Source organism: Cervus elaphus, chromosome 19 (genome assembly GCF_910594005.1).
Source record: "Cervus elaphus chromosome 19, mCerEla1.1, whole genome shotgun sequence".
NCBI lineage: Eukaryota > Metazoa > Chordata > Mammalia > Artiodactyla > Cervidae > Cervus > Cervus elaphus.
The window spans coordinates 37095302-37119336 of NC_057833.1; the positions used below are offsets into that span (position 1 = coordinate 37095302).

The 24035-nt window shown below is 36.8% G+C and overlaps 1 protein-coding gene across 5 annotated transcripts in view; it reads left to right on the forward strand.

Annotated features, from left to right (window-relative positions):
• VPS8 (VPS8 subunit of CORVET complex) overlaps positions 1 to 24035 on the forward strand; it is a 287556-nt gene that overhangs the window by 198315 nt on the left and 65206 nt on the right. For all 5 annotated transcript variants that reach the window (XM_043874824.1, XM_043874826.1, XM_043874823.1 and 2 more), the window contains 6 exons: positions 109 to 212; positions 6297 to 6378; positions 6712 to 6794; positions 14083 to 14163; positions 15734 to 15903; positions 18710 to 18875. In XM_043874824.1, coding sequence (XP_043730759.1) covers positions 109 to 212; positions 6297 to 6378; positions 6712 to 6794; positions 14083 to 14163; positions 15734 to 15903; positions 18710 to 18875 — 686 coding nt within the window. The remainder of the gene's footprint in view (positions 1 to 108; positions 213 to 6296; positions 6379 to 6711; positions 6795 to 14082; positions 14164 to 15733; positions 15904 to 18709; positions 18876 to 24035) is intronic.

Here is a 24035-nt window from a genome sequence, read left to right on the forward strand (position 1 = left end):
TTGAAACCTAAAAATATGCAGAGAAAAAAATGTTTCATTTTTTTACAGAAGCTTTGAGATTATCAGTATTATATCCTTGAGTGATGTTAACAATTTTTCTGGCTTTAGATACCAAAGAGGATCCCTCATTGAAGGATGTTGAGGAGACCATGGTAGAGACAATTGCCCTCTGCCAGAGAAATTCACATAATTTGAACCAACAGCAGAGAGAGGTAGGAGAATGACTCCAAAGCCTTTTAAAAGTCTGTTCTGGTCTGAAACTAGAAATTAATTCTATTTCCACTGCCCTGTCAGCTACCTGAATTCTATGCAACTGGATTTTAATCACCATTCAGTGTTCCCAGGAGTATATGACTCCGGAAGTTATTATGGGAAGGGCCTGTCTGCTTTGTTCTCCCAAAAAGCTTTATATTCTTAGATTTGGCTATGCTGCAAAACTTAGGTTTGTGAATACTAGATGTCCTTGTTCTCTTTGGACAGAGATTTTGTGTATTCCGTGTAGTGGTACTATGGATGTGTCATCCATTTATCATCTCTTTTATTCCCTGTGGATAAAGTGAGAATGAAGAACTGGAAGAAAAGCCTCAAGGGATACAGAGAAAGCTGGAAAAGTTCAAAAGGCTACCATACAGTATTTCTCAACCTTAGCTGCACATAAGTCACCTGGGAAGCTTTGAAAACTCCCAAACTGTACCCACGATCAATTAAATTTAAGTCTCTGGGGCTGGACCCCCATCGTCAGTGTGGTTCTCTTTGTCTGTTTGTTTTTCTGTTAGGAGGAGAAGGGAAGACTGGCTTTATTACTTTGCCAGGCACAGGGAGAACATAGTAGGCTAGTGCCTCAAAAACTGTACCCCCCTCCCTAGTGAACGTCTCAAAGCTTCCCACTTGATTCCACTGTTGCAGCCAAGGTTGGAACCACATCTGTAACAGATTCCAAACTGCAAAAAGGGAGTGTGCCAAGCTGAAGGAGAAGGTATAGTTGAGCACCTGGTGTGGCTGGGAGGTACAGCAGTGAAGCAGAAACAGAGGGGGTGAGATGCGACTTGACAGCTAAGACTGTAGTAGTTTTAAGAAGTAAAGTTAGCAGTATGATGTGGCATAACTCTGCCTGCCCTTCCAGTCTCTGGCCTCTGACTTAACACCACCTGGCCTCCTTCCACTGCCTGGGCTTCTGAAATGGGAAAGAGGGTACATTTTTCATAGACAGTTTGCCCTAAGTGTTACAGTGAAAATGGTAAACTTTGTGTGTTTTCTGTTCTTATGACATGGGTAAATTTCTCCTTTATTTTTTTTTTCTCCTTTATTTTTTTATCAAGCCCTTTTTTAAGGTTATAAATTTTGATACCCTTTAGAACATAAATTGTGTATGACAAACTCATTTACATAATGGATGTGGGTTTTTTATTAAAAAGCTTTTTTGAGTGAAATGATACCCAATATTTTTGTAATCCTGCAATACAAAAAGTTATACAGAAGGACATTTTTAAAAAAGTATCCTGTATCTATCATGTCATTCAGAAATAACCATCATTATCATTTTGTGAATATCACTGTAGATATTTTATCTGCCTAAGTTTACATAATTTTAGAAAAATTGAATCAAAAATGTTTTCTTTAAAAATACAGTATTTAACCTCATTTAGAAAACCTGTGTAAAACTGAGAAATTTCTGAATTTCAAATAAATAGTTCTTTACTATACTATCTCTTAATAAATCTTTCTAAAGTTTAAAAGCTCTAAATAACTATAATAGATTAGAATTATCATTTATAATTACATTTCAGTTTTTATAGTATCTATGATGTGCAGCCAGTAAGGAAGTTTATGTGAACCCATACACACTTGCTCCAGCCTCTCTTCTCTATCCCTCTGAATTTTTATTAGTTATGTTATTTTACCTCATTGAGGTTAACAAAACATTCTTTTCTATATCCACAGTTCCCATAGTGTTTAATCTTTACTTAAATGGATTATGGGCTTTACACTATTCCTTTTATTTTTCTTTTAAAGTACTTTTCAAAAAAAATTATGTATTTTAATGGCTGCACTGGGTCTTCATTGCTATGTTGCAGGCTTTCTCAAGTTGCAGTGAGTTGGGGCTACTCTTTGTTGTTTTTCTTGGGCTTCTCATTGCAGTAGCTTCTCTTGTTGTGGAGCATAGGCCCTAGAGTGCTCTGGCTTCAGTAGTTGTAGCTCATGGGCTCAGTAGTTGCGGCTTACAGTCTCTGGAGCGCAGGCTCAGTAGTTGTGGTGTATGGACCCAGTTACTCCGTGGCATGTGAGATCTTCCTGGATCAAACTCTGTCCCCCACAGTGGCAGGTAGATTCATTCCTATCCACTACGCTACCAGGGAAGTCCTACCCATTCCTTTTTGCCATGATTTTTCCATTCATGAGTTTTTATTTTATCTTTTGGCTGTCTATATTGCACATGGTTATATTTTAATAGAAAAGCACAAAAGTAAAATTGTTAAAGCTGTTATATATATTTAATACTAAGCCTTTTTATCTTTCAAACTTTCTGTCTCCTTCCTAATATCTACTTGATATTCTTCCTTCTTCTCATGGAAAGTTTAAGGAAAAATTACAATTATGTTTTATAAATAAAACCATTAGGCGCACATAAGCTGAAATATGTTCAGATTCACATATATTAACAGTAGAATTTGAGCAGGTCAGGAAGCAACAGTTAGAAGTGGACATGGAACAACAGACTGGTTCCAAATAGGGAAAGGAGTACGTCAAGGCTGTATATTGTCACCCTGCTTATTTAGCTTCTATGCAGAGTACATCATGAGAAATGCTGGACTGGGTGAAGCACAAGCTGAAATCAAGATTGCTGGGAGAAATGTCAGTAACCTCAGATATCCAGATGATACCACCTTTATGGCAGAAAGTGAAAAACTAAAGAGCCTCTTGATGAAAGTGGAAGAGGAGAGTGAAAAAGTTGGCTTAAAACTCAACATTCAGAAAACTAAGATTATGGCATCTGGTCCCATCACTTCGTGGCAAATAGATGGGGAAACAGTGGAAACAAGTGAGAGACTTTATTTTTGGGGGCTCCAGAATCACTGCAGATGGTGACTACAGCCATGAAATTAAAAGATGCTTGCTCCTTGGAAGAAAAGCTATGACCAACCTAGACAGTATATTAAAAAGCAGAAATATTACTTTGTCAACAAAAGTCTGTCTAGTCAAAGCTATGGTTTTTCTAGTAGTCATGTATAGATGTGAGACTGAAAGCTGAGTGCTGAAGAATTGATGCTTTTGAACTATGGTGTTGAAGATTCTTGAGAGTCCTTTGGACTTCAAGGAGAGCCAACCAATCCATCCTAAAGGATATCAGTCCTGAATATTCATTGGAAGGACTGATGCAGAAGCTGAAGTTCCAGTACTTTGGCCACCTGATGAAAAGAACTGATGCATTTGAAAGATCCTGATGCTGCGAAAAATTGAAGATAGGAGGAGAAGGGGACAACAGAGGATGAGATGGTCAGATGGCATCACCAACTCAGTGGACATGAGTTTGAGTAAACTCTGGGAGTTGCTGATAGACAGGGAGGCCTGGCGTGCTGCAAAGAGTCAGACACGACTGGGGTCAGACACGACTGACCGACTGAACTGAACTGAATCTGAAATATGTCCAGATCCACATATATTGTCCACATATATTAATGGCAGAATTAGATGTTAAATTCATGCCTCCACAACTCTAGGGATTATTCTAATTATATATGAACTCTTATCTCATAATCATAGACAGAACTAAGGCTTCCTTTAATGTGGTGAAAGGGTAATTTATTCTGTATTTTTTTTTTTTGGTCAAAAATGTATCTGAGCTGGTATCTGAGTCTTCCTCTCTTAGACACACATGCACCTCTCAACACACTATCTACTTGCCCCTACCCTTTGACAACTGGTTTTTGCTTCTTTTTTGAACAACTTTCATAACAACAACAAAAACATTTGAATGTTAGTTTTTATTTAAATACTATTTTTGTGAAAATGCTGAACTGATTATATGTAATATCATACATTAAGTTTGGGGGATATTCATGGTTGTTTGCCTTTGTTCCTTTTTGTTTTTGTTTTGGAGAGAATGAGAGGGAACAAGAGCTCTGGACACAGACCCTAAACTAACTAGTAAATCTGAAGTATCCAAAAGCTTGGTAATGAACTATCTGTAATGTCTCTTTCCAAAAGTTTCTTCAGTTAAAGTCAGAGTTCAGGAAGTCAGGTTGTCAGTCCTTTTCCAGGTGGAATCTATGCTTATCCTACTTTGTATGTCTGTCTGCCCCAGCATCCAGTGATATATATAATAAAGAATATAGCTTTGTTATGCACGTAATTCCTTGAAAAGGAGAGTGGTTGGTATGTAACATGACAAAGTAGTTCACATTCAGTTGTGTTGCTCTCAGGGGTTCATTTCAGTTCAGTTGCTCAGTCGTGTCTGACTCTTTGCGACCCCATGAATCACAGCACGCCAGGCCTCCCTATCCATCACCAACTCCTGGAGTTTACTCAAACTCATGTCTATCGAGTCGGTGATGCCCTCCAGCCATTTCATCCTCTGTCGTCCCTTTCTCCTCAGGGGTTAGGATTGTCATTATCATAATGGTTATTTTAGCCTGTGAGTTTTTAGAGTTATCCAAGTTAAAATTTTAAGAACCAGCATTAAAGAGCAAGAGAGATGAAATATTTAAAAGGTATTTGCCATATATTTCTGGTTAATATGGAGATTTAATTGAAAAGTTCCTCTATTTAGGGTATAAATACTTCCCATGGCTCTTAACTCTACAACCATGCTTCCCCAGTCTGCTATTTATAAATCAAGAATAAAGTAACCTTTAAAAAGGTAATTCACCTAAAATTCCTGGATTAAATAAGGAAAAATTTAATTCAGATTTCTAAATATATTATAAAAACAAAATTTTGGTATACCATTTACAGTTAAGACATAGAAAGAAATGATATGGTTTAAAACAAGTTGAAATAGGCAACTGAAAGACAATCTAAGTAAAGCCATCTAAGAATAAAATACAAGATTAAAAATTCATGAGTACTAGATAAAATAAATTAAAATTTCAATAAAATAAAGAATTGTCAGTATACAATATAGTTAAAACTAGTATCTTAAAAACTAGAAGAAAAACTGTTTAGAAAAATAAAGCATAAAATCCTGGCCTTAGAAAACCTCAAATGGGGGCAGATAAGGGCTTCCTTGTAGAGCTCTTTCAGTGGGAGCCTGCCCAGTTGGAAAGTTGCTGGATTGTGAGCCTGTCCCCTTAGTGGGCTCCCTGAGTAACCATGCTTGTCGTGCTCTGTCAGTACTGACTTTTTTTCACGCCTGTTGGATGTTTGCAGGAGTAGGTCTCTTCCAAGATTCTGGGTTAAATGAGGCCTTTGTATATCTCTACCCAACAAGAAAATATGCTTGAAATTTTAAAATGTATTAGTTTGATTTTTGATTATGAAGATTTTCTGTAAGGCTTAGGAAGAATACATATGATGCACATATGGCAGTGTATAATCTTTTGGTAAATTATTCAACTTCTCTAAGCTTCAGTATCTTATCTCCAGTAAAGGTAATGCTTACTGTATTAGGTTATCGTGAGATTGAATTGCCAATTGAAATGAAAATTGTATGTAAGCACATAATACAGTGCCTAATATAATAGGAATAAATAAATGATAGATCTGTTAATTTATCTCATAAATTAATTTTCTCATAAATAAATTTCCAACCTCATTCTGTGGTTGGGAATATTAATTGAAATAATGTTAACTTCTACTTCTCAGTCTATGATGACTGAGGAAATACAAAATAATGCTTGACACAGGAGAAAACTTGAGACAATTGTATTCATTTATCTTGCTTGATGTCAAGCTGACAAGAAATGGGAGGAGGGTAAGTTGTGGGGTAGTTCTCTGTCCCCTTCTGCATTACATAGTGCTGTTTAGACATTTAAGAGTAGCTAAAGGCTCTGCTCTGGCTCCTTTGAACCTTCCCTCTCCTGAGATACAGAAGATTGCAGTTCCAAGGTCTAGACTTACTTAACTTTAGCTTCCTTAATTTTCCCAAGGTTCATGGTAAAGGTATCTGTTCTGGTTATGGTTTTTGCTTTTTATTGTCTCTTCCTAGTCGGGTGTTCCATCTTTTCTTTTTCTGATTTTTACCAACAAGTGTGTATGAGAAGTACATTTCAGCCTGTGAAACAGTAGGCTGATGTTAGTTATTCTTAAAAACAACACAGTACTTTTCCTTTTTTTTTTGCCTTTCTGGGACATTACAGGCACTCTGGTTTCCGTTATTGGAGGCAATGATGGCCCCTCAGAAGCTGTCTAGTTCAGCTGCACCTCATCCACACTCTGAAGGTAAGTTTATCAGCATCCATCTATACCATCACCCAGTTTTTATCTGCTAGAAATAGTCATTTAGATACCTTCTCCAAGTATCATATTTTTATTATTATCCTTAATAAAATCATGTTGTAGTGTTGATCTCATTTTTCAGGTTCACTTCTTTCTGAGGCACCAGTTACATCCTTTGTCTAAATAACAGTAGCTTTGCAGCTTACCAGGTTAACTTTAAAATATCAAACTGGCCTTGTTTAGCGAAGTTTCTAGGAAGCTTTATTCCTATGACTTACAGGAAAAACCTAAAACTGATTTTAAACTAACCTTAATATTAACATGTTGTTATAACAGCTCTGAAATCTTTGACCATGCAAGTTCTCAACAGCATGGCAGCATTTATTGCCCTTCCATCCATTCTGCAGCGAATCTTACAGGTGAGTTGAAAGGGTAAAATTCAATGTTGATCAATTTTAACTTATATTTTAGTTATATATAAATAATGTTTAAACGGGTCTCAAACATAATGCAGCTGAATTTTGGCATTAAATAAATATCTTAAGTTACGACTGTGACTCTCAGCCTTTAGCTCTCATCCAGCGATGTCGGTTTGCCTGGCACACACTTGCAGCCTTCAGTTGTTCACCGTGACCTTGGGATTCAGATACATAAGCTTCTTTTTGGTGTCCTGTTTCTAGCTGGTTGCACTTTTTAGTGCAAAAAAAAAACCACATAAAAATTGTTAATATGGACATTTCTTAATCTTGTTACGTAGGTTTTCGAACTCATCCTAAAACTTTATGTCCAAAACTCATCTCCTACTCTTCAGCTAAAAGGCCTGAACCTTTCCAACTTCATCAAAAAGAGAATGCTAAAAATATGCTAAGATATTTTTAGAAAAATCTGTGAACATTCTTGGGGAAACAGTAGGAATTATCCTTAGAATCCATTTTGTCTTTCCTTACTTTATGCAGGATAAGTGAAAAGTGAAAGTGTTAGTCTCTCAGTCGTGCCCAGCTCTTTGCGACCCCATGGACTGTAACGCACCAGGCTCCTCTGTCCATGGAATTCTCCAGGCAAGAATACTGCAGTGGGTAGCCATTCCCTTCCCCAGGGAATTTTCCCAACCCAGGGATCAAACCCCGGTCTACCACAATGCAGGCAAATTCCTTATCACCTGAGCCACCAGGGAAGCAGAATACAGACACACCAAAACAAAGCAAAACACAGTAATATGATGCTGTTGATCTTCATAATTTTCAAATTATTTTTATCCAACCTAGAATGTTGCTTTCAGCTCCCTTTTAAGACTCTACAAGCTCTCCTTTCCCATCTGGTATGAAGCAGCTGGGCCTTTACTGATAAAGACTACTGTATCCAACACTCTCTCACCACATTGTGTGTTATCCTTTAGAATGTATCTTCACATGTATCACTTCATTTGATCTTTATCATGAATTGAATAATGATTTGGTACAGACTGCTTTTCTTATATCCATTCTAAAATACATTTGTCATAAGGTTTTAGTCATATATGAACTATCTCTATAATGCAGGGGTACTTTAATTTACCAAGTAAATTAGAAAAAATTGAAATCCTAAAGCTAAAAGTGTCTTCTCTCTCACTATACACATTTAACTTTATATTGAGCTTTCATCACACTTTAATATGTAAATTATAATAAAAATTGATTTTTTCTTTTGACAAATGCATATAATTTTTTTAAAAATAGTGTATTTCTGGACTCATATCCCTGAAGGCTTTTGGTATTTGAAAATCTTTATTTTTGTGTTATACTGGTATTCATTGTAGTTGTATTCTTATCATTTCCACCATCAGTGGTTAACTCACACTAATCAGGAGAGTATGCTGGTTGTTAAATTTCTATTTGCACGTAAACTCTACCTTATGTTTGTACAGAGATTTTTATTTTTTCAAGTTGCTTTCACAGATACTGTGTTTGAAGCTCACAAGAGTCTCTTTAAGTAGATGGGGCTACTATAAAAATTTCTGTTGATGAAGGAGGAAACTAAAGTATAGAAAGTTAGGTACCTGATCCACCATTAGAGGCAATATCCAGACTACCACCAAAGGCTCTGATCTCTTCATTTACACTGTCTCCCACTGTATCATGTAAGCTCCTTCATTTGCTTCAGTCCCTGGTGTTTTGTGGCACTCTAATCTTAGAAATCGCGTGGCTTCCTTGGTGGTTCAGATGGTAAAGAATCTGCCTGCAGTGGGTTTGATCTGGGTTCGATCCATGGGTTGGGAAGATTCCCTGGTTTGGGAAGATCTCCTGGAGAAGGGAATGGCTACCCACTCCAGTATTCTGGCCTGGAGAATTCCATGGACTATACAGTCCATGGGATCTCAAAGAGTCAGACACAACTGAGCGACTTTCACTGGTTTTTTGAGGAGTTAGTTATTAATTGGTTTATATATTATATGTTACCCTGTTTGGTTAATGATCTGTGTAGATGGAAAAAAGGCACAGTTCTTGCCCTTAAAGACCTGTGGGGAGACAAGAAAATATCTGATATAGCAATTCATAGGGCTCTAGAGAGCAGGTCATATTGGACACCTTAAGGATTACATGCTCTGAGTACCAGGTAGGGTAATTGCTACTTCTATATCTGTATACTTTCAGTCCATGTGATAATAGCTGGAACAGCCATGTGAAACCATGACTCTGCCTCTTGACTCTACCTGATTGACTCAGAATGGGCAGCTGGCCAAGAGGGGCCAACTAGTATCCTTTTCAGGAAGTTTTGGAACTTTATTGAAAAGGTGAAGAGTTGCTCTGCAGTTCTCTGGATTGTATAAGTTACAAAAGTTCAGGAGCTGACAGTGACTACCTTTCTGTCATATGGACTGAAATAGTATAAAGTTGATCTTCAGAGAGAACAATGAAGCAGGCACACAAAGAAGAGAATAGAGAAGATGCATGGAGAAGAGAGAAGATACAAGGAGAGGATTCAAGACTTTGGGAGAGGAGTGTGGAGAGAAAATCCTGAAGGTGTCTGCATCCCTCATTGTGGTTCTTAAGCCTTAACTGTATTCCTTTGTTTGGATCCTTAAACACTCCAGCACCTTTACAATTATTATATTTTTTGAGTAAGATAGAATGAGCTGGGTTCTCTAGGTTTCTCCTCTGTGGCCAGAGGAGTACCAATGAAAGTATATATGTGAGACAGACTGTGGAAAGATTTCCTGGAGGAGTAGATATCTGAACTGAATCTTAAAAAGCTTAAAGGAATCAGTGGTTAAAAAAAAAAAAAAGACTATTCTAAGCAGAGTGAACTATATATAAAAGAATCTGAGGTGAAACATGGTAGGTACGTTTGAGGAGTTGCAGATGTTTAAGTATGCTTGGAACATAGGACAAGATTAACGTCGTGTCGCAGAGCTGAAGTTTGAGAGGCAGGGACCCTGTCCTTAATTGCTTTGTCAACTGTGGAAGGGACTTTGGTTTTTATTTTAAATTCAGTAAATACTCATTAAAAGATTTTAACCAGAGGACTGATGGAATGAGGTTTCTTTTTAGAAATATCACTCAGTCTGTATTATATAGGATAAATTGGAAGGGATCAAGACTGAGACTGAAGGCATAGAAATACCCAGAATGTATTCATAATAGGTACTCAGAGTTTGTTAATTGAGTTACATAGAATGGATAGGAGAAGATGGATTCAGAACTTGCTTAGCTAACAGAATTTAATTGACCTTTTGACTGATTAGATGTAGAACACAAGAAGAACCCAGGTAAGCCCCTGATTTCAGTTTTGTTTGGCTAACAATAAGCAGTGGGGAAAACAAGACCAGACTTCACAGGAAGAGGTAAGAAGTGGAGAGGAAGATTTGGAAGTCATCAGCATAGAAGTGGTAGTTAAATTCTTTGAAACTAGATGAAGTTCAGCATAAACGGAATTAGTAAAAAAAAAGGCTTAAGGCCACAATGGAGTGCTAGGAAACATTCAGGTATCAGAGGGTTTACCTATTTTTATTGCCCCTTAGAACAGAAGAGATATTGACATGATGAGAGGTTCTCAGAGATCTTCCTGACCTAAATATTCCTTCAAAATGTTCCTGGGGGCCTTAATTGTGCAGGTTTCGTTCATGAACATTAGGTGATAAGTCAGTATTTTTTTTCCCCTTTCAGTTTTGATAAGTTAGTATTTTTAAGGGACCATTTTTATGTTATATACATTCTGCCTTAACTCCCTGTTCTTATCTTCACTCTATGGCAAAAGTATTTTTGGCTTCTGAAAAGCTGCTTATGACTGTTTTACTAAGGGAATTAATATAAACAAATGACTTATATTCTCTTGGCATTATTCATATTTTAAAGTAATGCTTGATCAGTAAAAATTTAATTTTTTTAATTTATTTTTATTGGAGCATAATTGCTTACATGTTGTATTCGTTTCTGCTGTACAACAGTGTGAATCAGCTGTATGTTTACGTATATCCCCCCTCACTCTTCAGCCTCCCTCCAACCCCAGTTCACCCCATCCCACCCCTCTAGGTCATCACAGAGTACCAAACTGAGCTCCCGGTGCTCTACAGCAGCTTCCCATATGTATGGTATAATAAGCACCAGAAAGCTATAGAGGTATTGCTATTTGCAAGAACATAGATGGACCTAGAGAATATTATACTTAGTGAAGTGAGTCAGAAATAAATACTGTATTGTTGTTATTGTTCGGTCACTAAGTCATGTCCAACTCTCTGCAACCCAATGGACTGCAGCACACCAGGCCTCCCTGTATGAAAAGTGAAAGTGTTAGTTGCTCAGTTGTGTCCAACTCTTTGAGACCCCATGCACTGTAGCCCACCAGGCTCCCCGTCCATGGTATTTTCCAGGCAAGAATACTGGAGTGATTGCCATTTCCTTCTCCAATCACTTATATGTGGGATTCTAAAAATAATACAAATGAATGTACGTACAAATCAGAAACAGACTCACAGATTAAAAAAAACAAGTTTATGGTTACCAAAAGGAGGAGAGGGGAGAGGAACAAATTAGGAATATGAGTTTAACAGATGCAAACTCCTGTGTATAAAATGGATAAACAACATGAATTTACTGTATGGCATGAGAAATTATATTCAATATCATATAACCTATAATAGAATATAATCAGAAAAAATAACTGAATCACTATGCTATACACCTGAAACTAACCCAATATTGTAAACCAACTATTACTTCAATTTAAAAGAAAGAAAATGCTGGGGGAAAAGTGGTCATCACATCTTTTTATAATGTGCTTTTTAAAAAACAAGTTTGTGTGAAGGACCTAAATGTGCTCTTCTTTTGTAGATTATGGACAAGTTAAAGAAAAACTTCAGCAGTTATTTATTGCTGAAGAATCTAGCTGACATATTTGGAAAATAATTTGAAAAGTTAGTAGATTTTGTGCATGCTGTGCCAGAAGCCTTGAGCTCTCTTTTGCATTCTATAATTTATATGTTGTCCCAGCATGAGGTTATTTTCATGGTTTTGCTTTTAAATTATGCATATTAGAGTGAAATGTACTGATATAAATATAGACGTGACCTATAAAGGTTTCTTCTTTTTCCAGCATTTAACCTTTTCAAGACCTTTATTCTCCAAACCACCCTTGTCATAGGTAAATGACAGAGCTTTTCTGTGCTGGAATGTGTGCTTTTCTGTCCACACATACACAGTACATACTTATATTGTGTATGTGTGGACATGTTAGAGTAGCTATTACAGTGTTCTTGTAATAAAGTATTATAGTATTATTTAATTATTGATCCTTAAAGAAGTAAATGTATTTACTGAGAGCTTGACCATAAGTGTAATCGGATGCAAGTTCAGAAGTGTTAACATGGATCCGTTTTTATGCAAAGAAAATTAAAAGATTGTCTCATGCGTACATGGCCTGAGTTGTTGTTGTAGTAAAGAGCTTGTCTGAGATGTCTGTAGTTTTGTCTTTTGCAGATGCTCTGCACATGTTGGACAGGTATCTTTAACTTAGTGAGACAGATTTCCCCATTAAGTTTAAGTGATCTGTTCAAGCCCAAAGTAAACTTGTTAATTAGCATACAAATGTATAGTTACCCTTCGGTTTCTTTAGCAGTACTTCAGCATCAGGACCAAGAACCTATGGCAGACAATCTGGTGCTGCTCTTGACCAGCTGAAAGTACTGAACACTGATCTGAGTTAGAAACTGCATCTACCCTGTCTTCAGGAACCATCACCAGAGCATAGAAGAGGAAAAAAAACAAATCCTAAGATTATGTTGTACAAGTGCATGAAAGCACAGTTTCTTCTCACATTTTTGTATCTTTCTTCTAAGTTTTCCTGGTCCACCGTTGTGTTTTTTTTTTTTTTTCTTTCTTAACATCTGAACTCACTGTACCAAGATTTTAATAACCCCTACTCCTTAATAAGTAACCAGAAGTGTTCCCCATACCTCCCAGAAAACATTAGTTTATCATTTACTCATATTTGTTACTCTTATCTAGCAAATATCAGTTTATTATTTAGTTTATTAGTTTGTATGTCATTTTCCTTTCTTGAAATCTCCTCCTAAGAAAGACTCAGAGACTGAGACCAAAATTTGCAGCTGCCAGCATTTGATAATAGGGATGGGACCTCAAGGTGGACTATGGGGAGAGAAACCTAAATCCCCAACAACAGAGAATGGTTGAATAACACATACCATCTTCACATGTTTCATACCCTGTAACTGTTCCTATTATTTGATGATATGGGAAACTGCTCACAACATACTATTAGGTAAAAAAAAAAGTAAACGTATTATGTGAAATGCCCCCCAAAATACATCCCTCTTTCTCCCTCCCCAGAAATAAGACTGGAAGAATATACCTCAAAATATCAAAAGTGTTTCTATTGGGGTGGTTAGATTTCAGTTCACTTTTATTTTTGTACACAACAGTGTTTTTCAAATTGTCTATGATAAGTTATTTGGTATACCTCATATGAAAAGCAGTGGAAGGAACATTATCTAGGTATCTGTTGTTTATCAGTAGTGATTTGATTAAGAAAAACTTTGAAAAACTGCAAGTTGCTTAGATTCAGAAACTGATCTCCTAAACTGGTGTGACTTGGTTTGGACCAGACGGTGGCCAGATGTGGGTCACAGAAGGAGCTGAACAGATTCTGAGTGTTCTTGAGTACTTTGGTTTTAATGTAGCAGATAAATAAGAGCTCCAAAAGGGATGTGTGTGTATTAGTCGCTCAGTCATGTCCGACTCTTTGTGACTTCATGGACGATAGCCCGCCAGGCTCCTCTGTTCATGGAATTTTCCTGACAAGAATACTGGAGTGGGTTGCCATTTCCTTCTCCAGGGGATCTTCCTAACCAGAGATCGAACCTGGGTCTCCCGCATTGCAGGCAGATTCTTTACCATCTGAGCTACCAGGGAAGCCCCAAAAAAGGATAGGTGATGTTTAATAGGAAGAAAAGGAAGCTTGCTACAGAAACAAAACCAGAGTGAAATTTATGTTTGTTAAACAAGAGGCTTGGACCATTTAAATTTTATTTACTTTTCCAAAATGCTTTGATGACCTGAGACCAGTGTGCATTTCCAGTAGAAAGGTTCATGGAAGAATAAGTGACTATTGACAAATACTTAAGAGTATTTGGCTTTTTCAGATAACTTATATTTTAAAATACATTTAAAATAACAGGAATAGAATTATAATCTTTAGCAACTTTTTTCTAATTAGGACCCAGTTTATGGAAAAGGAAAACTTGGAGAAATCCAGGGCCTTATTCTGGGAATGTTGGATACCTTTAACTATGAACAGGTAAGCTACTTTCTATTTCTAAGCCCATTCTAAGGTAGAAAGATGCTATTCTTTTCTCTTTGCACCTATACTTTTTCTTTAGAAATTGCCATCTGTTTAGTGAAAGTTTGAAAGATTGAAGTATATGATTTTCCAATTTTAAAATTTCTCTTGATCTTAATTAATTTATATTTTGTATACATATACACATATATTCTGGAAAGTGTAATTGCAGCTTTTATTCTTTTGATTCATGGGCAGTGGGACATATATCTTGTTTTCCAAAGGAAAAATATAAGAAACTTTCTTGTAAAATAATGGAATATAAAGGTATAACTCAAAAAAGGAAGGGTCAGCATGAGTATAGAAAAATTGCAGAATAAAATTAGTGTTCTTTTAAACATTCTGAAACAGTTTATCACCACTAACCAGAAATGGTCATTAGTCTTTCCTTAACCCAAAACTGCCTGTGGCATTAATTCTCAGTAAGAGCCAGCTTGGTGTACAAATTTTTCTTCATGTACTTCAAAGTGACTCATGAAGCCACCAAGGAAAAGTGCCATTTAGACATGTTAGATACAATGTCTGCTTTTTTAATACAAGAAAAAGAAAGAAATTGAGTGACAGAGCTTTCCTTAGGGTGTTGTAAGAACTGCAGTTTTGTTAAGTAAGCATAGCACAAGGCAGCTGATCCCCCTTCAGGCAGAATCCGTGATGACAAAAGGAAGCTGAGTGCAAAACTGAAAGTTTTTACAAACTTTGTAAGAGGAAGAAAAGATGGAGTTGATTGGAAAGAATTAAAATAGACCATTAGAACAAAAAGTTCTGCATTATAGATAAAGTTTAAGGACAAGACTGTGTAGCAAGGAGGATCCACAGTATATCCTACCCTTTGGGACTGACAGAAAAGAACCCAAGCGCACATCAAAATAATATATCTGAATGTTGAGAATTAGATGTAGTAAGGAAACAATACTTTATACAGGGAACCTTAAATGACATAATGTGATAGCTGTGAAATATCTTTATGTGACTTAATGACAGATGTCACAGTCTTGAATAGATTCAAATGGCTTTTAAGTGCTGATTGGAAAATGTGATCTCTTGCCCAAGGGAGATGAAAAATGAATAATGACTGTTAGCTTTTCCAGTGAAAGGTTAATGTGGAATATTACCATGGATGCAGTTTGTATTTAAAAAATCAGTATTTTTAAACAATTTGTTAGAACTTTGAGAAATTCAAAGAGAGCTTATTATAGATTTGGGTTAATCCAGTCATCTGAACACCATCAGTACCGAATTAAGCCACAAGAATGGCAGAGCACTCATTTCTCCATAGTAACTTGTGACTGCCTTTTAATAATTATTTTGAGACTCTTTATGTAGTACTTATCAGTACTTGTACATTGAAGTTAACCACTTAAGTCTGAGGTGCTTTGATGTTTATTTGATTGATTCTATGCCTGTGTAGTATATTCCAATTCAGCTGTGGTTGAAAATGAAACAAGTGCAGTTCTCCACTGATCCCCTCTGTCTCTTTCACTTTATAAACAACTTTTTGTTGATTTCTTTTTATTTTGGTCATTCATAGACCCTGCTGGAAACGACGACTAGCCTTCTAAACCAAGATCTCCATTGGTCATTGTGTAACCTGAGAGCTTCAGTCACCAGAGGACTGAATCCCAAGCAGGATTACTGCTCTATTTGTTTGCAGCAGTACAAGAGACGCCAAGAAATGGCTGATGAAATTATTGTTTTTAGGTAAGAGAGGGAAGGAAATGTAGTACATATGTGTGTGTATATGTATGGTATTGCCAGGCAGGAGCACATGCAGACACACAGCCCCAGTCAGCCATTCTGGCAGTGAACAAAACAAGGCAGAGTTCCTGTTCTCATAGATCTTATCTTCTGCATAGGTGTCGGGGGAAAGAGTATTAGAGTGGTCAGGTCATAAATGTAATAGCTATGGAGAGAAATAACACACAGGGTAAGGGGATGGAAAGAAGTGTTCCGGGTGAGAATGCTATTTTAAGATACCATAATGAGGAAAAACATGTCTAAGAAAGTGACATTTGCGCAGAATGAGAGTGGTAGGAGTGAAGGTTAGGAATATATTTTAAGAGAAGAGCTAACTTGCTGATGTATCAGATGTGAAGTAACAGGGAAAAACATCTTCAGCCCGAGCTACTAAATGAATGTGGTACCATCCTCTAAAATAAGAAGGAACAGGCATGAGGACCTGGGGAAATCAAGAGTTTGTCTTGGAGATGTTAAGTTTGAGATGCCTTTTAAACATTTAAGTAGGAATGTCAGGTAGACAGTTATTCTAGTCAGAGATATGTCCTGGAAATATAAATTTAGAAATCATCAGCATGTAAATGATATTTAAAGCCACAGTGCAAAGAGAGAAGAAGTCTAGTGCAAAAGTAGAAGGTTTGATCTCAGGAGGAGACAGCTCATCCAGAATACACAGATAGAAGCAATGTAAGATGGACTCTAGAGCCAGGCTTTAAACCTTGAGTTTAAACCTTTACTCTGCCACTTCCTAGCTATCCCAGTGAAGTTGCTCAGTCGTGTCCGACTCTTTGCGACCCCATGGACTGTAGCCTACCAGGCTCCTCCATCCAGGGAATTTTCCAGGCAAGAGTACTGAGTGGGTTGCCATTTCCTTCTCCTAGCTGTTAGACTTTGACAAATCATTTTATCTCTTTACATCTTAGTTTCTTTATTTGTAAAGAGGGATAATAATGGTACCTACTTGCTAGAGTTTTTGTGAAGATGAAATGAGATAATTTACATAAGACACTTAAAACCATACTGACATACAGTAAGCACTGTATAAGTGTTAGCTTCTGTTTTTACAGATAAAGATTGGTAGATTTGGTGATTAGAAGGGAAAGTATTTCTTATCACATAAAGAGCCCATTCATTCAACAACTACTTATCAAGCACACTATATGTCAGGTACTGTTAGAAGGGATAGGGTACCACATGAACAAAACAAAGGTTTTGCTCTCAGAGTTTACACTCTAGTGAAAGAGATAGACAAGTGAAATGCCAGATAGTAACTAACAGGGAAAAAAAATAAAGCATGTTAAGTGAGATGTAGAGTGTCTGCGGGGGAAGATATTTTATGAAGAGTGGTCAGGGAGAACACCACTGTTAAGATGATTATGGACAGGCAGTTAAAAATGAATTAACTAATAAAAATGTAATAATTACCATGAGTAAATATGGTATAGAGGAGAGAGAACCTTGGGAACTAGTAATTTGTGAAGAGTTGTTAAGGAAACTTAAGTGACATTTCAGCAGAGACTTAAGGGAAGTTTCCATGCGATATCGGGGTAGAGTGCTCCAGACAGAGAATCAGCAAGTGCAGAAACCATGAGGCAGGTGCTTGGCATACTCACTCTCGTAGTGAGTGAGCAGGCTAGCATTGCCTGAGCAGAGTGAAGAGAAAATGATAAGAGATGACTTCAGCAGCCGAATCATGTAGGAACTAAATCATTATGAAAAGTTAAACTCTTACTCTGAGATGAAAAAACCATTGGATGGTTTTGAGGATAGGGTTGACACGATATAATCTGTGTATTAAGGATCACTTTGACTGCTGTGGTAAGAATGGACTGCAGAAGATCAAGGGTGAAAATGGAATGACCGTTTAGGCTAATCCAAGTGAGAGATGGCCCAAGATGACTGTAATGAAGTAAGCAGTGGTGGGGTTCTGTATATATTCTGAAGGTATAGCTGACAGGATCTGTTTATAGATTGTATATGAGGTATGAAAGAAAGAATAGTTTTTGGCCTGAGAAACTGGAAGGCTCTAGTTACTATTTATTTAGATGTGGAAGGTTGGATGAGAGTGTGCATTGAGGGTGGGGTTTGGTGGAAATCAAGAATTTGGTTTGGGGCATGTTATATATATGGGGGAGGATAGAGAAAAGGAAGATTTTAAAGACTATCGAAGAGAGAAAAGGACTGACTTCTGAGGTGGTCCAACGTTTCAGGTTGGAGAAAGGAGGAGGAATCAGTGAAGATGACTTAGAATTATGCTCAACACTTACTTCTGGAAGGTTTATTTGGTAGCTTAATGTAATTAACAGAGAATTTCTTCATAGTAATGATGTTAAATTTACTGTATAGTACTAACATTTTTGTGAATGCTTATAAATCAAATCATGACTCTTGAATTTGATGAGAAATACCACTCATGTTATTATCAAATGACTTATATAATTATTATTTTCCCCAGTTGACGTTGTTCAAACTGTCTAAAAATGTTTCATAGTTTGAGAAGTGAGCAGAAGTTCAACTCACCCCTGGGTGGTTTGTAGTCAGAGAACTGTGGTGCTGTTGTACTCACAACTGAAGTGTACAAATACATGAGTCTGGATTTTAAAACAGGAAAGCAACAAGTAAATCTCTTTTCTTATTTCTTAACCTGTATACCCACCAGTGCATTTCAGCTTACTGGAAATAATTTTCATTTTTAAATACTGTCTAATACAACTTAGGTTTATGATTTTATGATAATGAAAAGTGTCAATTGGTTACCTTCATTTTGCAGCTGTGGCCATTTATATCATTCATTCTGTCTGCAAAGCAAAGAGTGCACCGTAGAAATTGAAGGGCAAACAAGATGGACGTGCTACAAATGCAGCTCAAGTAACAAAGCAGGAAAGTTGAGTGAAAATTCATCTGAAGTTAAAAAGGGAAGGATAACCCCATCACAGGTAAAACTTGTTTTCATGTCAAGGTGGAGTAGGAAATGGCAACCCACTCCAGTATTCTTGCCTGGAGAATTCCATGGACAGAGGAGCCTGGCAGGATACAGTCCATGGGGTTGCCAAGAGTAGGACACGACTAAGTGACTATCACTCTCACTCATGCAGAGAGTCTTTTCTTAGCAGTGTTTTTTAGACCTGGCCTCATTTTTTTTTCGGGTCTTTTCAGGCCTCAGAAAATTTAGTTAGTTTTCTATTTCCTGCACCTTCCTTTATGCTGCCCTATCCTATAGTTGACGTTAACATCACTTAGTGAAATGTTGGACCCATTGCTTTTTTCTGTTTTTGGCTTGAGAAACTGGAAGTCTGTAGTTGCAATTTATTTAGATGTGAAAGGTTAGAAGGGAGCATTTATTGGAGATGGAGTGTAGAGAAAAGAAAGATTATGAAGATTATCAAAGACAGAAGGATTGACTTCTGAGGTGATCCAACATTTCCGATTGGAGAAATGAGGAGGAATCAAAGATGATTTAGAATTATTTTTAAATCATCTAACTTATGCTAAATCAATTGAGCTTTCAATATTAAGTCAGAAGATAACCCAGGGAAAAAACTCTGACCTAGCTTCTCCCAGATAATAGTTCAGAGTTTCTACACTCCAGTGGTAGCCACTAGTATCCATATTCATCCAGTAAATACAGAACCATTTGCCAGGCACTATGTTAAATGCTGGAACAAGACATTTGTCTTATGGAATTTGTATGACAATGAAATTAAAAACAGATTTCCAGTAAGTGTTCTCCAGTTCTTTCTGACACCAATTACGTGGTGTTTTTTTCATCATCAGTTCTGACAGCTATTTGGTCAGTTCTCTGGGTTCCAACTGTATGCCCAGTAATGCCATTCAGTTCTCACACTGACCACCAGGAATTAGTGTCAGACTTTATACTGTCCGTCCTTCAGACACCAGTTACAAATGGGGTACCAGACTACATACTGTTCTATCTGACTTGACAAATTTAGGGGTCCCTATGACCCACTCCCCCAGGTTTCATAATTCAGTAGGACAACTCACAGAACTTGGGAACATGCTTTATGTTTACCTGTTTATTATAAAGGATAGTTAGGAATAGCCATATGAAAAAGGTGCATAGGGCAAGATAAGGGGAGAAAGGTACCCGGAGCGTCCATGCGTATCTTGGCATACCACCTTCCCAGTAATCAGTGTGATCACCAACCTGGAAACTCCTTGAACCTCAACATTTAGGGGTTTTTTTTTTGGAAGTTTCATTACCTAACCATGATTGATTAAATCACTGGCCATTAGTGCTTAGACTCAATATCTAGCCCCTCTCCCCTCCTCCTATATGGGGATGGGAGAAGGATGGGGAAGGAAGAACTGAAAGTTCTAACTCTCTAGTCATGGTTTGATCTTTCTGATGACCAGCTGCCATCCTGTAACTATCTAGGGGTCCCCAAGTACCAGTCATCTGATTAGCATTCAGAAGGCACTCTATCACTCAGGAGAGTCTGAGAGTTTTAGGAACTACGTGATAGGAACCAGGGACAAAGACTGAATGATATTTTTTATTATACCACAAGTACTTACAGATGAACTGTGCTATAAAAGTAGATAATGAGTAGAGCTGATCTAGACATGAGATATCATGGAAGATTTCTTCAAAGTGTTAGTTAGCTGCCCCTGAAGCAAAAAAAGAAGATCGAGTTTAAGCACAAGGATAGGCAGGAGGAGAAATATTCCAGGCAGAGGAAACAGTATATAGAATAAACAAAGCATCTCTGCAGGAACTAGACATTGAGTATGATTGGATCCAGAGGGTGAAAGAATGATATTGTATGAAATTAGTAAGTAAACAGGGACCATACTAATTATTTTTATGTTTGTGCTAAAGAAACAAGACATTGAAGGGCTTTAAAGAAGGAATGATATGATATGATCAAAGTAGTATTTTTTTTTAAGAATAGTGCTTTTAAAAGAACTGCAGTACAGAAAATGAAAGGAAAACAAGAATAGGTGGATGTAGGGAGACCCAAGAATATTGAAATTATTTTGTGGAAAGAAATAGTAACTTGTACTAGAATGGTGGAAGTTGGGATGGAGAAAAGAGCCACGTGTGAGATGTGTTTGAGATGAGTACAAACATCAAAATAATTAATATGGTCCTTGCCTACCTCACTAGCTTCATCTTATACCACTCTTTCACCTTCTAGATTCAGTTATGCTCAACTTTTAATTCTATATTCTTTTCTGCTTTACAACAGGTAACCTATATTTGAGAGGTAGAATTAGTAGGACTTGGTGAAAATTAAATTGGTTGGTGAGGGAGGTAAGACAGAGGGAAGAATCAAAGATAGTACCCAGATTTCTTATTTGAACAACCAAATGGATGGTGGTCCATTTATTGAGATAGAAAGCAATAAACAAAGAACATACCTGAGAGTAAGAGAATTCATTGTTGGAGTTAGAGCTGTCTGTTGGATATACAGATGAAGATGTTCAATATGTTTCTGGATTGAAAATTTTATTAGTCATCCAGTGCTTCCTTGTTCACATCTAGGAAAGGAAAATCAGGTCCTATGATTTCTAACATCTTTCCAAGCTGAATTCAAATGCAGATATGGGAACCTTTATTTATGTAGATACCTAAGGCTTTGCATTTCAGTGCACTTCAGTTTTTTTTCCCTCTTTCAAGTATATTCTGTTCATAAACAGATTGTGACTGAATGCATATTATTGCCTGAATATTACCAATTAGATTCTTTTTCTTTCTTCGTAGATAGCCTTCGTAGAGGCTAAAATATGCCTTTTTTCCTTTTTAAAAAAATAGTTATGTGTGCAGATATATATTTTAATACATAATTTACAAACAGTAAATTCACTTCTGCAAGTTTTGTCAACCTCCTTTACAATCAAGACAGAGCAATATTACCACGTCCCTCAAAAGTCCCCCATAGCTCTTTGTAGTCAGCCTCTCTTTTCATCCTCCAGCCCCTGGCAACCACTGATCCATTGGGAGTTATTTAATACCAGGTGAGATAAAGATTGAAGTTCTTTCTTTTGAATGAAGGTATCCATTGAATTGCCTTTGTACCTTAATCAAAAACCAATTGACCTTGTGTATGTGGGTTTATTTCTAGACTTTCTATTCTATTCCATTATATATCTATCCTTGCTCCAAGACTGTGTCTTTATAATAAATCTGGATATCAGGTTGTGTGAGGCCTTCAGTGTTGTTCTTCTTTCTAACATTTGGCTATTCTACTTGCTTTTCCATGTAAATTAAAAGATCACCTTGTCAGTTTCTCCCAAAAATATTCATGCTGGGATTTTATTAGGATTGTGTTGACTATGTAGATAAATTGGGGGAGAGTTGACATCTTAATGATATTGAGTCCAATCCATTAACATGGTATAGTTCCAATTTATTTAAATTTTCTTTGATTTATTTCATCAATGTTTTGTAGTTTTTGGTGTATAAATCTTGCATATGTTTTATAAGGTTCATTTCTAAGTATTTAATGACTTGATATTACATATTTTACTGTTTTATATTTCAATTTATAATTGTTCATTTCTAAAATATAGAAATACAATTTATTTTTGCATATTGACATTGTATCTAGTGACCAGTGGCCTTACTAAGCTTACTTATGAGTACTTTTCTGTATATTTTTTGGTATTATCTACATAATCATGTCAAATGCAAATGACTGTTTTATTTGTTTGTTTCCAATGTTATTTCTTTTTCTTGCCCTATTGCATTGGCCTCTAGTACACAATTGAATAACAATGGTGAGAGTAGACATCCTTGTCTTGTTACTGATTGTAGGGGAAAGTATTCATTTTTCATTATTCAATATAATGTTAACTGTAGGCTTTTGGTATGTAACCTTTGTATCATGTTTAGGATGTTCCCTTTTACTCCACATTTTGTTGAGAATTTGTTCCAAGAATGGATGTTGAATTTTGAAGACATTTGTACTACATTGGTTGCCATGTTCCCATATCTGCACACCTCACACAAGAAAGTAATCTGTTTCATTGACTTTCCTCTTGCCTGCTCTCAGAACACTGAGAGAAGGGAAATTATTTTGAAATTGTATCTGTATGTCAATGGAAGGTTTATTTCTGAGGCTATCCTATTCTGCAGGACAGAAGAAATGAGTTCAGCCTTTTCATTTCTTTAGGAAACTCCAGTGGGATTACTGATCATCCTCTTGAAAATCTGTTTGATGCTTCCTAATTAATAAAGGAAAATAGCAGGAGAACTATTTTGGATTCCTTATATTTTCTAGCTGTCTGTCTCCTTTGATTTTCTTAGTAAGATTTTGTAAAAGGATCTAGTGGCTTGGTAATGCAAGGAAAGAGAAGATGAAATTTATCAAATATATGCTTTAGATGTGAACATGATAATCTTCACAACAACTGTAGCTGAAGGAACTGTGCTCAGAGAAGGAGGACCAGTATTTGAAATCAAGTTTTGTAAATCATCATCACTCTCAGTTTTCCTGCCTCATGACTGTTCTATTTTTAGTATTCTACTTTATTGAAATCTAATAAAGGTGATTTTTAATGTTCAGTTCAGTTGCTCAGTCATGTCCAACTATTTAGCAACCCCATGGACTGCAGGATACCAGGCTTCCCTGTCCATCCCCAACTCCCAGAGCTTACTCAGTCAGACTCATGTCCATCAAGTCAGTGACGCCATCCAACCATCTCAGCCTCTGTCATTTCCTTCTCCTCCTGCCTTCAATCTTGCCCAGCATCAGGGTCTTTCCCAATGAGTCAGTTGTTTGCATCAGGTGGCCAGAGGACTGGAATTTCAGCTTCAGCATCAGTCCTTCCAATGAATGTTCAGAATTGATTTCCGTTAGGATTGACTAGGTGGATCTTCTTGCAGTCTCTCAGGAGTCTTCTCCAGCACCACAGTTCAAAAGCATCAGTTCTTCGGCACTCAGCTTTCTTCATAACCAACTCTCACATCCATACATGACCACTGGAAAAACCATAGCCTTGACTAGATAGACCTTAGTTGGCAAAGTAATATCTCTGCTTTTTTTTTTTTTTTTAATTTTTTTATTAGTTGGAGGCTAATTACTTCACAACATTTCAGTGGGTTTTGTCATACATTGATATGAATCAGCCAT